Below are 14007 nucleotides of genomic sequence, written 5' to 3'. Positions count from 1 at the left end.
AGTTCCGTTAATGTCTAATGCTAATGTAGTATAACTTGCATTCTCCTTTTGGGTTTTTCTTACTTTATGTCTATATATATGCACTATATATATATATATATATATATATATATATATATATATATATATATATATATATATAGAGAGAGAGAGAGAGAGAGAGAGAGAGAGAGAGAGAGAGAGAGAGAAGAGAAGAGAGAGAAAATCTCATCTATTCTGTATATATATATATACACATATTAATAATTAATAATTCGTTTCATTCATTTTAACAGCACTAATTTTATTAACGTGTGACTAATCCCATGGGCATTTGTGTTCGACCATTATTATAAAAAATATAAATTAATAAATATAAAAGAGGCATTATTACAACCTTTCATGCAATACACATTTATTAATCCTTTCTTCAGTCAGACATAAATAAATAATAAACTCAAGTCTAACATCAAATAACAAAAAAAGGCAATGATTCTTCTTCTTCTTCTTCTTCTTCTTCTTCTTCCTCCTCGTTTTCTTCTTCATCTTAATTGGTGGTTTGCATTTTTAAGTAGATGATTACCGCCATCTACTGTAGCAATGGATCATAGACTTATATCCTATTCCCCAGACCAATAATGGTGCACACATCCGTTAATTAAAACCGTCCGTGTGGAAACAAAGCAAAAGTTTCTTTTGGTGTCATGATTTATGTAATTTAAAACATTTATTATTATTTTTTAATTTTATGTAACTTTTGTCTTATGCTCTATGTTGCATATGGTTTCACTAATAATAAACATACATTTACACAAAGCATATTTGTCCATTTCCATGTTGATTAGAGTCTTTAAAACTTTACAAGTATTAATTTTAAGTGCATCTAGAAAATATAGAAATGTGTGATTAATTATGCGATTAATCACGATTAAATATTTTAATCGATTGACAGCCCCAATAGATTTTATCAAGGCATTTTATTAAATGGAAAAAAATTTAAAAGCTGGTGTGAAAACCAACATTATTTCTGGTGTCAACTGGTTCTAATCAGAAGTGAATTAGTTGAATGAAGTCGATCTTTGTCCATTTAGCATTGGATGAGCTTGGTATAAATACGCTTGTAACATTAAACAAACAGCATCATAAAGCTTTTAAACAAGTCTGGGGTGTACAGTATTTTTGAAGAATTATCAATATTTGTATCTGTATTTGGTTTTAAACAAAGTATCACAAACTTTGAATATTTTCCAGAACACTATTAAAACCATCATTAAAACATGGAAAGAATATGGTACAATCACAGATCAGCCAAGAAAAGGCTATTCACCAAAAGTCAGCAACCAGGTCAAAACAGCATTAATCAGAGAAACAACAATATTCAATATTTTGATTTGTTTCGTGTAGATTCCAGTCAGATAATTTCTAATTGAATCCATAAAAAGTCCTGGATTGTAAGAGTTGTGGAATTTATGCAAATAGATATTACAAACAACTATAATCTATTAATTTTCTTTTTCCTTCTTTTTTTCTTATTAAACAGCTCACCATGGTGGATCCACTGGAACCCGAGGACCAGAACAAGATCAAATGCTCATATTTTGTGCCCCCTGCTGCTGCATCGGAAGCCCCGTGTCTACCTAAACAGGATGAAGATGGGAAAAAGGAAAAGTCTGCTCTTAACTCTCAAGAACAAGAGCCGAGAGTTGAGACTGAACATAGTCCTCAAGGATGCCAATTACAGAACAGCGAATCTGAGCATCCCAAGCTACATCTCGACCTTTACAACTTTGATTCCCCAGCTGCAGAAGGCAGCCGGTACGTGCTAACCAGCCCTCGTTCTCTCGAGGCATGTGCACGATGTGGAGTCAAACCAGTGGAGCTTTTGTCTAGACCTCTGTCTGATTTTGCACGAGAGGCCCCTGTCAATAGCATGCGTGTCGCCACGGGGATGTTTGAAATGTATGAGAAGGACAGACATGCTAAACTCAGACACTGCAGAGAGGAACGAGAAAGAATAGTTCAAGAGGAGAAAAAAAGGGCCCTCCAGGCAACACTTAACAATAGCAGCAGATCGCAGGACTCAGAGAAACCTCAAGGTAATACCAGCACTGAAGTGACTAAGCAAACCAATCATGGTTCTGTTTCCTCTGATCTTATTGCCAAAAAGTCACCTGCTAGCAGTGGCCCAACAAAACCACAATCTACACCAGTTTCACAGCCCTCCTCCAAAAATATACCTCAGTGCTCAGAGGAAAAAGCAAAAATATCTCCTTTATTTTCAAGTTCATGTAGTAAAATTATTGCAGCTCCATCTTTAGCAGTGCGTCCAATAAGCACTGGACACACTAATAAAGAGATATCCTTTAAACAGCCTAAAATACTATCTACTGTGTCTGCTGGAAGGACGCAAGGATCCATATCTCCAAAAGTGATTACATCAACAACAGGAGCACCAGTGTCCAAAAAACCACCTATCACCCTATTAAAGTCTGCAAACACTTTTCCCAGGTCCACACCAAAGCCTTCCCCGTTTCCAAGGATGTCTTCATCTCTTGCGCCAGTTGTATCGAAATCGGCCGCACAAAGCCCTGCTAATGGCATCACTAGACCATTTACTCAGCACAATGGGCACATTATGTCCCTGTCAAAAGCCAGAGAGAGAAGCCATTCTTTAGAGTCCTTACAAAGAAGAAAGGAAGAGGTTACCTCTTCTAATACTTCAACCACTACCACAACAACAACCACATGTGCCTCTTCAGAGTCAGCATCCTCCTCTTACAGCTGGGAAGGGGCACGGGATCACTGGGGTAAGACATCAAGTCCTCGTGCTCGCACCTTAGCTACTTTCAACTCTCTGATGGGCCGAAGTTTAAGCTTGGGAGACCTGAGTCACTCTCGACAGACTACACAGAAGGTAGAGCGCATTGTAAAAGAGGTCAAGCGGCGAGGCCTCAAGGCAGTTCCAGAACGTGACCGTAAGATTGCAGCATTAATGCTAGCCAGGTACCAAGAAGAAGATATTATGAGTCAGACACGATACGTTGCACACTTGCAGTGGGACAGTGAACGGCGAATAGAGGAGCTGCGGCGTGAACGTGAAGATCGAGATAAACAGCGAGCAGTGCTTCAATGCCATCGAGCATGGCAGTCTCAATTTTCCACCAGGCAGCGAAGACTCAGCCAGCAGGAGCGAGAGGCAGCAGCAGCCAAGTTACGCCGCGTGGCCGAAAGTGAGGAGCGATGGCGGGAATTAGCTGAGCAACAAGAGCGAAGCAGATTGCAAAAATTGCAGCAGGCAGCTCGTGAAGAGAAGCTGAAGAAGTCTATGCAGGAGCAGAACCTCAAATCCTTGGAAGAGGAGCGGGCGGCTTTGCTGGAGCACGAAAAGGTGCTCATCAAAGAGAAGCTAACCATTGCAGAGTTGAAGAGGCAGGAGCGAGACCACCAGATGTTGGAGGAGCTCCGTGGCCTCAATCGAGCGGAAAAGCGTCGGCATATAGCACTCATCGAAGAGATCGAGCGCCGCAAAGCAGACGAGCTTGAGGAAACCCGGCGGACAACGGAACAGAAGCTGAGCCGATCACTGGAGAACTATGAGCAGATACAGGAGCGACGAGGACAAGAGCTGCGGGAAAAAGCCAAGCGTGAAGAACAGCAGATCCAGAAAGCTAAAAAGGCTGCTGAGCAGCGCGAGCGGCAACAAAAAGAGCAGATGGAGGCCAGGGCAAAGGAAGCGGTGAAGCGGGTACAGCAGGCCGCCATGCTTGCAGAGGAGAGGGCCAGAGAAAAAGCCCAGCGTGCTGTCCAGAGCAGACTGGAGAAAGAGCGCATTCAGAAGCTTAATCGTCAGAAAGTAGAGGAAGAGGAGAAGCAGAGGAGGCTGGAGTTGCTTCAATCAATAGAGCGCAAGCTTGAGAAGAGCGAACAGATATTCCGTGAAAAACGTGCTGTATTAGAAAGCGCCCGCTCAGTAGCACGTGCCTCCTTCCACGTCCGGGACCGAGTGCGAGAAGAGACCAACATGCGCACCTTCGACAAGATGGTCCTGGAAGCACAGCTGCAGGCTAGTTTGGATGAAAAGTGAGATGTCTTCTCTCTACATTGAGCTAATAATTGAAATGAGCAGCTTGTTGCTCCACGGCAGTGTCATCACAGAACTGGACCCACAGCTTTGCTGAAACATATCTCTTCACAGAATCATGTTTCTTCTCGAACTCTTGAGCCATTTATCATGAACAAAATACATTTCTCTTAGTTTGCTAACTGTTGGTTGTGTGTGAACGAGTCGCTTGCAGTGGTATGCCTGTTTTCATAACATGGCAAAAAGCCCCACTTATCTGAAGACTGTTCATTAAGAGTTCGTTGTTCACTATTTAGCAAAGTCACCATTTCATCACAAATCAATGACTTATTTTGTTTAAACCCTAAGGAGAGTGCAGAGTGCTTCATAAGACAGATGTGGTTGCATGATATTGATAAAAGTCCCAACCTGACACCTGCTGACGGTAAACAAGGACTTGCCTACGTGTGAAAGACAACGCTGACAGAGCAGGGTTTACGTGAGGACGTGGCAAAGAGTGATCTCAGCAGAGTCCAGCTGCTGATGAAGCGTTGGTTCAGCATCAGACTCTATGAACCTGCGCTGACGATCTGCATTCTCTTACAATCAGGTATGCTCAATGTGTCAGAATCTCTCTTGATCATTTATTTAAAGGAGCAGTGGTCAATTTTTCTATTTCTTACCAGTCAGTATCATAGAAGTTTTACTTGTGAAATTGCATCTGCACAGTGGCCATATTTATCGAGTAGGATACACATTTTTTTTGGAAATCATAAACATTCATGTTTCGATGTTTGCATCCTACTTCTGCTTTTTAGTATATGTACATTTATGTACAAAAAGACTAGCTATTGCAAACTCAATGGACTTCCAGTTCTATAATGTGCATGGATTGCTGCACTTAGATATTTGTATATATTGCATTTAGAGCATTCGACAGGAGTCTGAGGGACTTCTGGCTTTGGAGTCTATCCAAAACACGCCCTCATGTAATTTATTTAGATCAGGGACAAAGAAACTGAGGAAACTCATTTGGAAAACCGTATGCCTTGATAGACGGCTTGCTTGTGTAGGCTTTCTGTCTGTTTTTTTTTTTTTTAGATACTCCCAATGCCCCTTCACTACACCCAATCTCAGCGTGTTTGAAAAGGAACATTATTACAGTCAGTAAAAAAGCCTACTCACAAGAAACAGACAAAAGTAGTAGCAGGGACCATTGGAGAAGTCTGTGAAGCAGATAATAAGGTGCTAAGCTAAGGTCTGTCTGGACAGGTATGAAATTACAGTCCTTATAAATCAAGTAGACCTTTTTTTTTTTTTTTTTTTTTTTTTTTTATCAGGGCGGTTGTTGTGAGTTTAAATCCCAGCCAAACCAATTTTTTACTCCTGGGCCCCTGAGCAAGGCCCTTAGCAGCTCAGTTGTATGAATGATATAAATGTAAGTCGTGCTGGATAATGGTGGCTGTCGTAAATGTATAATCACTTAGAGACCCAGGTAAGGTAATGCTTTGGATTACCCACTTTCATAAGAATACTGTATGTAATGCATGCTAACTTCCTTGCAGCTAATAATAGGAAAGTAAAATATCTATCACTGTTAGTAACAGTCAGATTAGCATGGGGTTTTCAGCCATCACTGCTAGTTTCCATCGCTGACACGGTGTTAGCTAACAACGATAAATAATTAGCATTAATAGTGACTAATGAGACCTTAAAAGCACAAGCACACACAATGCTAAAATGCAACAATCTACTCTGTCAGAAGTAAAAAGAAAATTGCAGTTGTACACTTGGCTAACAAGGTTATAACCATAAAGACTGTATAAGACTGTAGAAAGAACATTACTTATAATCTTATTCTCCAGTACTCATGTTAGTTCTCACTCTCCAGTGTTCTGTATTGTTAAAAGATTTATGATCAAACTTTTGATGTCACCCAAATGAGGATGGGTTCCTCTTTTGAGTCTGGTTCCTCTCAAGGTTTTTTCATCATAACATCTAAGGGAGTTTTTCCTTGCCACAGTCGCCACTGCTGCTCATCAGGGATAAATACACACCGTTCACCTTAACTGTTGATTTCTGTAAAGCTGCTTTGAGACAATGTCTGTTGTGAAAAGCGCTATAAAAATAAACTTGACTTGACTTATATGGCAGGTTGCTCTGGATATTTGTAATGAAATGTAATAAATATTTAGAGACCTAATATTTAATTATAAATCATTAACCTGTTATAAATGATTACGTACTTCTCGTTTTTTTTTATTGGTTTTTTTCTCTGATAATGATATCCAGCTTTCGGATTCATCTCAAGTACACAACAGTTGAAGTACATTTTGTGCCCACAGTTCACCATTTAAATACAAAAAAGTTGCAGCCGTCAGATAATCTGGACCTGAAATTGACAAATTGTACAATTGCGTAATCTTCCTGCCTGGAAAAAATGGGAACTCAGAAATGGAAAAAGCCTGAGACACATTTTTATTCAGTAGTTGCCATAGCAATGTGCAGTTAAAACAGTGGCCCAGGCCTTTGATGAATTCCCAAAGGATCAGGGGAATGTGGGTGGGAGGGCACAGGATCTACTGTAGAAGCATTCTCTCTTACTGCTAACAGACCAAAGTGGCACCTCATCAAAGTACATCTTTGGAGGTCAAAAGAAGAGTACAGATAAATAATGGTGGTACAGAATTGCTGGCTACTGCTAAAATATTGGTTAAGAAATGAAAAATCTGATTTTCTATAGTGCAAAAAAAATATTCAACCACCTTAAAAGTGAAAAGGATTACATATGTCTATTATACAGATGAGATGCTTAAAATTATTATTTTTTTTAAATCAATATTTATTATTTATCCATTTATCGGACTGTGGTGAGACCTGCGATGTTGTATGGTTTAGAGACAGTGGCATTGGCATTGAGTAAAAGACAGGAGGTGGAGCTGGAGGTAGCAGAGCTGAAGATGTTGAAGTTTTTGTTGGGAGTGACGACGATGGACATAATTAGAAACAAGTTTATTAGAGGGACAGTGCATGTAGGACGTTTTGGAGACAAGGTGAGGGAGGCGAGATTGAGATGGTTTGGACATGTGCAGAGGAGGGACATACAGTGGGTACGGAAAGTATTCAGACCCCCTTAAATTTTTCACTTTTTGTTATATTGCAGCCATTTGCTAAAATCATTTAAGTTAATTTATTTTCCTCATGAATGTACACATAGCACCCCATACTGACAGAAAAACACAGAATTGTTTACCTTTTTGCAGATTTATTAAAAAAGAAAAACTGAAATATCACATGGTCCTAAGTATTCAGACCCTTTGCTGTGACACTCATATATTTAACTTAGCTGCTATACATTTCTTCTGATCATCCTTGAGATGGTTCTACACCTTCATTTGAGTCCAGAAATTTTTGATTATACTGATTGGACTTGATTAGGAAAGCCACACACCTGTTTATATAAGACCTTACAAATCACAATGCATGTCAGAGCAAATGAGAATCATTAAGGTCAAAGGAACTGCCTGAAGAGCTCAGAGACAGAATTGTGGCAAGGCACAGATCTGGCCAAGGTTCCAAAAAGATTTCTGCTGCACTTAAGGTTCCTAAGAGCACAGTGGCCTCCATAATCCTCAAATGGAAGACGTTTGGGACGACCAGAACCATTCCTAGAGCTGGCCGTCCGGCCAAACTGAGCTATCGGGGAAGAAGAGCCTTGGTGAGAGAGGGAAAGAAGAAACCAAAGATCACTGTGGCTGAGCTCCAGAGATGCAGTCAGGAGATGGGAGAAAGTTGTAGAAAGTCAACCATCACTGCAGCCCTCCACCAGTCGGGGCTTTATGGCAGAGTGGCCCGACGGAAGCCTCTCCTCAGTGTAGGACACATGAAAACCCGCATGGAGTTGTCCAAGATGGTGAGAAATAAGATTCTCTGGTCTGATGAGACCAAGATAGAACTTTTTGGCCTTAATTCTAAGCGGTATGTGTGAAGAAAACCAGTCACTGCTCATCACCTGTCCAATACAGTCTCAACAGTGAAGCATAGTGGTGGCAGCATCATGCTGTGGGGGTGTTTTTCAGCTGCAGGGATAGGACGACTGGTTGCAATCAAGGGAAAGATGAATGCGGCCAAGTACAGGGATATCCTGGACGAAAACCTTCTCCAGAGTGCTCTGGACCTCAGACTGGGCCGAAGGTTTACCTTCCAACAAGACAATGACCCTAAGCACACAGCTAAAATAACGAAGGAGTGGCTTCACAACAACTCCGTGACTGTTCTTGAATGGCCCAGCCAGAGCCCTGACTTAAACCCAATTGAGCATCTCTGGAGAGACCTAAAAATGGCTGTCCACCAACGTTTACCATCCAACCTGACAGAACTGGAGAGGATCTGCAAGGAGGAATGGCAGAGGATCCCTGAATCCAGGTGTGAAAGACTTGTTGCATCTTTCCCAAAAAGACTCCTGGCTGTATTAGATCAAAAGGGGGCTTCTACTAAATACTGAGCAAAGGGTCTGAATACTTAGGACCATGTGATATTTCAGTTTTTCTTTTTTAATAAATCTGCAACAATGTCAACAATTCTGTGTTTTTCTGTCAATATAGGGTGCTATGTGTACATTCATGAGGAAGAAGAATGAACTTAAATGATTTTAGCAAATGGCTGCAAAATAAAAAAGAGTGAAAAATTTAAGGGGGTCTGAATACTTTCCGTACCCACTGTATATCTCAATAGAAGAATGCTGAGGATGGAGCCAGCAGGAAGGAGGAAAAGAGGAAGACCAAGGAGGAGGTTTATGGATGTGGTGAAGGTAGACATGCAGGTAGTTGGGTTAAAGGAGGCAGATGTAGAGAACAGTATGGAGACGGATGATCCGCTGTGGCGACCCCTAATGGGAGAAGCCGAAAGAAGGAGAAGGAGAAGAAGATTTAATATTTATCCGCAAAACTTAAACTGGAAATGCTTAAATATTCAAGACTATACTGTATGACTGCAGTTTTTTTTTTAGTATGTTTCTACCAGCTTTGTGTGCACTGTTTGGGAGTGATTTTCACCCATTCTTCCAGATGGATGGACTGTTTTTAAACAGATAATTAATAGGATTGAGATCTGAACTTTAACTTAATTTTTTCTGTCACAAGTAGCCCAGCTTCTGAAGATGAAAACGTTCATAAAGCATGATGTTACACAAAACATTATACTTTAGGGCTGATATAAATTGAGGTATTACATTTGAAACTTACTACTGTGAAAATTATAGCCATCAAATATATTGATATTGGCCACCATTCTTGACTATTTGAACAGCAGCAAATCAGTATGGACTCTCATGAGGTTTGCAGCTGTCTCTTATCGTGAAGAATTGTTGCATGGGACTCACTCTTTTGCACTTATGCTGCCTGTCTGTCTGTCTGTTTATCCGTCCATCCATCCATCCATCCATCCATCCATCCATCCATCCATCCATCCATCCATCCACCGTCGATCTACCTACCTCTTTCCCTCAATGTACTGTAGTTTTTCCCATCATTCATCACAAAGTTAAGAGAAAGGACCATGCCCAAGTAGTGCTTGAGTGGTGTAATGCAGCTTTCACTTCCTCACTATTGATCCAGCAGTGCCTTACTGGGATGCCAATCCACTTAAATATCATTTTATACCTTCGTTCTAAGTGAAATTCTATTACCTTGTCATTAACTTAACTTGAATGCCCCAGTCTCCATTTTCACTCACCTCCAGACTCACAGTCTTCATTGAGATGTTTTTTCTTGTTCAGAAAATGCGAGCTGCTTTAAAAAATTTGGTATTTGAATGGTTTTTGTTAGACACCATGTTTCCCCAGTTTTGGCAAGCATTCCTTTATATTTATGACGAACACCACAACACACTGTATTTCGAGACATACAATGCATTGCTCTTAATTTGCTTGGTCTCTTAATTAAAGGAAAACCTAACAAGCTAACAAGATTTTAGGTCCTGCTGCAGGTATTTTATTGTGTTCTTATTTATACTTTTGGGATGATTATATTATATACTAGATTCTCTGATTATATCGTGATCATAAGTATGTCTATATCTCTATTATTAAACAAATAAATAAGTAATTACATTACACACATAAAAGCCCTCAGAATTTCTTCCCAATGTTTTACCAAGATGTCTGATTGTGTAGTTGTGTACCTACACACCCATATTATGAAGATTCATGCTCATTACATTATTTCATTGTCTGACCCTTTAAATATTCGTATTATTTCTACATTTAGTGCACTGATGTACACTTCTGAAACAAATACAACACAGCATTACTGATTGTACATTGGTGTAATAATTAGATGACGTTTGAGTAATTAATTTTATGAGAATCCTTATCGATGGTGTATTGCAGTGGTCCCCAACCTTTTTTGCATTTGCATTTAATGTCAGACAATATTTTCACGGACCGGTTTAATGTCGGACAATATTTTCACGGACCGGCCTTTAAGGTGTGGCGGATAAATGCAACGAAATAAAATAAAACGACCGGCATAAAAACTGGCATTTTCTAAATATAATAATAAAAGATAATTGTAAATCCACTGTGGTTTTTTTTTGTTCATTGTGCTAGCTTGGGGGTTTCAATTTAGCGGTAATGTATTATGTGTTAGCGGCCGGAGCAGCCCCTTTATGAAGGTAGTGGATGGAGATAATACACAAGACTGAGGCATCATGACACATGCATCAAAAGTGAGTCATAGACAGATGTGGCAGAGAGAATCCGGTCATTATCCAAAATAAAACATTGTTAATCAAATAATAAATAAAACAGAAATAATGTAAGTTATGTATTCTTTCTGTGCGACCCGGTACCAATTGACCCACGGACCGGTGCCAGTACACGGCCCAGGGGTTGGGGACCACTGGTGTATTGTATTTCACATTTCCCCTGGCATAATTGATTTTTCCTCGGACACAGAATTTTTATAATATTTAGACAAAAGTATTTGGACACTTGAGCCATATTTACAGTGAGTAAAATAAGTATTTAAACACCCTGCTATTTTGCAAGTTCTCCCACTTAGAAATCATGGAGGGGTCTGAAATTGTCATCGTAGGTGCATGTCCACTGTGAGAGACGTAATCTAAAAAAAAAAAATCCCGAAATCACAATGTATGATTTTTTAACTATTTATTTGTATGATACAGCTGCAAATAAGTATTTGAACACCTGAGAAAGTCAATGTTAATATTTGGTAAAGTAGCATTTGTTTGCAATTACAGAGGTCAAACGTTTCCTGTAGTTTTTTACCAGGTTTGCACACACTCCAAACATGTTTGGTGGAATTATGACCCAAAAGTTCTATTTTGGTCTTATCTGACCACATGACTTTCTCCCATGACTCCTCTGGATCATCCAAATGGTCATTGGCAAACTTAAGATGTGCCTGGACATGTGCTGGTTTAAGCAGGGGAACCTTCTGTGCCATGCATGATTTCAAAGCATGACGTCTTAGTGTATTACCAACAGTAACCTTGAAAACGGTGGTCCCAGCTCTTTTCAGGTCATTGACCAGCTCCTTCTGTGTAGTTCTGGGCTGATTTCTCACCTTCCCTAGGATCATTGAGACCCCACGAGGTGAGATCTTGCATGGAGCCCCAGTCCGAGGGAGATTGACAGTCATGTTTAGCTTCTTCCATTTTCTAATGTTTGCTCCAACAGTGGACCTTTTTTCACCAAGCTGCTTGGCAATTTTCCCGTAGCCCTTTCCAGCCTTGTGAAGGTGTACAATTTTGTCTCTAGTGTCTTTGGACAGCTCTTTGGTCTTGGCCATGTTAGTAGTTGGATTCTTACTGATTGTATGGGGTGGACAGGTGTCTTTATGCAGCTAACAACCTCAAACAGGTGCATCTAATTTAGGATAATAAATGTAGTGTAGGTGGACATTTTAAAGGCAGACTAACAGGTCTTTGAGGGTCAGAATTCTAGCTGATAAACAGGTGTTTAAATACTTATTTGCAGCTGTATCATACAAATAAATAGTTTAAAAATCATATATTGTGATTCCGGGATTTTTTTTTTTTTAGATTATGTCTCTCACAGTGGACATGCACCTAGGATGACAATTTCAGACCCCTCCATGATTTCTAAGTGGGAGAACTTGCAAAATAGCAGGGTGTTCAAATACTTATTTTCCTCACTGTACTTGTTCCACAAACTGTTACCACAAAGTTAAAGTCACCCAATTGTATAGGATTTCAACAGAATTCAATTTTACCTTCATCTGAACTCGGAAACCCAAACCTGTTCCCACATAAAAATATCAGCTTCATGAAGATATGCTTCACATTAGTTGGAGAAGATCTTCCACTATAGAGCTCTGACTGCAACCCTACTAAACAGGTTTGGGATGAATTGGCATCCTCACCTCACCTCATCTCACCTCACCTCACCTCACCCATATAAGTGCCTGACTTTGCTAACACACTTGTGGCTGAATGGGCACACTCCAAAATGTAGTGGAACATCTTCCCAGAAGAGTGGAGGTTATTATAAGAGCAAATGGGGATTCATTGTGGACTGGGATGTTCAAAAGCACATACGAATCTTATAGTCAGGTGTCCACAGTTTGTCTATGTATTTTATAATACCTGGGGTCAACAGTGGTTTCTGTCCAAACCTTCATATGCATATTAATTCCCAAATGAATTGTGCTGAAAGTCAATACTAAACTTATATTTTGTTTGTTTCATATGTTTATCTACTGTAGGTGTGAAGATGATGAAGGTGGCCTCCGCTGCATGAGCTGCAGACTGCTCATAATAAACGCACAAGGATGAGAACGCGTGAGAACTCCTATTCCGCTCCAATTTCACATCGGTTAGGATACGTGTGACTGTAATACACATTTAAATAAAATATTTTCAGATATACAGCTACAGAATCAGGCATAGAGAACATTTTTAAATGGGATAAAAGCTCTTCGTCATACCATTGCTGGGGTTCTGTTACAGTTTAGACTACTAGGATAAATGCTGTTTGGCCATAATTTTATGTTCATATTCTTTGCATCATAGTGTGCATCCGCTTGAGCTGTTTCAATTTAGATTGGAAATGCAGGGCCATTCAGTGTATGAAATAAAAATATGAACATTTATGTACAATAGAGTAAAACTCACATATTGGATGATTATTGGCTGTCACAAACTTAATGTTTGATTTATTGATTTATTGATTTTTCCTTTTTTTTAGGAGGTAAAAAAAAGTAGGTCCCATTAACTAGTACAATACATCATTTGCTGTAACAATAAAACGGAAATGCTAAAACTGAAACGATCACATTTGTGTATCAGTCAAGTGCTGTTTTTTTGGTCCAACACCACATTTTAGTTAAAATATTTAAGCTGTTTCAAGAAGAAGACGGTGAAGACACAAAAACAACTAAACAGACGGATCTGTTCGAAATATATGATCAAACCCGCTTACAACTGTACTGTTTTGTGAATAGGATGCTGTATGAATGATTAAGAGAAATAAAGTCTGAACTTTTCAGTGAATGATAATGTGTCTAATTCTTTTATTGAATAAATAACAAACAAATAAATACATTCATAGAAATGTTCTCATTTTGTTTTATGTGTTTATGAAGCACACAGAATAGAAATATTAAATATTTACTTAATTTAATTTAATATCAATGTACACAAAAACATGCGATATATTTTCATTATTGGCCGATTATATTGTATAATTTTATTTTATAATACCGTAAAACATACAGTAGTTTCGAATTTAACTGTCAACTGAGACACAAATCTATCTATCTATCTATCTATCTATCTATCTATCTATCTATCTATCTATCTATCTATCTATCTATCTGTCTGTCTGTCTGTCTGTCTGTCTGTCTGTCTGTCTGTCTGTCTGTCTGTCTGTCTGTCTGTCTGTCTGTCTATCTATCTGTCTATCTATCTATCTATCTATCTATCTA

At 39.3% G+C, this 14007-nt stretch overlaps 1 protein-coding gene across 2 annotated transcripts in view; it reads left to right on the top strand.

Moving 5' to 3' along the window:
* Positions 1-13572, top strand: part of ccdc177 (coiled-coil domain containing 177) — a 14972-nt gene extending 1400 nt beyond the window's left edge. The window contains exons 3-4 of one of the 2 annotated variants that reach the window (XM_083544009.1): positions 1520-4649; positions 12787-13572. In XM_083544009.1, coding sequence (XP_083400135.1) covers positions 1526-4063 — 2538 coding nt within the window. In that variant the 5' untranslated portion in view covers positions 1520-1525 and the 3' untranslated portion in view covers positions 4064-4649; positions 12787-13572. Of the gene's footprint in view, positions 1-1519; positions 7159-8773; positions 9417-12786 lie in introns of those variants that run through there. The other variant, XM_083544010.1, reaches the window with a different exon arrangement.
* Positions 13573-14007: the final 435 nt, after the last annotated feature.

The sequence above is a fragment of the Silurus aristotelis genome, assembly GCF_946808225.1.
Source record: "Silurus aristotelis genome assembly, chromosome: 6".
Taxonomy (NCBI): Eukaryota; Metazoa; Chordata; class Actinopteri; order Siluriformes; family Siluridae; genus Silurus; species Silurus aristotelis.
This window is presented reverse-complemented; position numbering and strand designations above follow the sequence as displayed.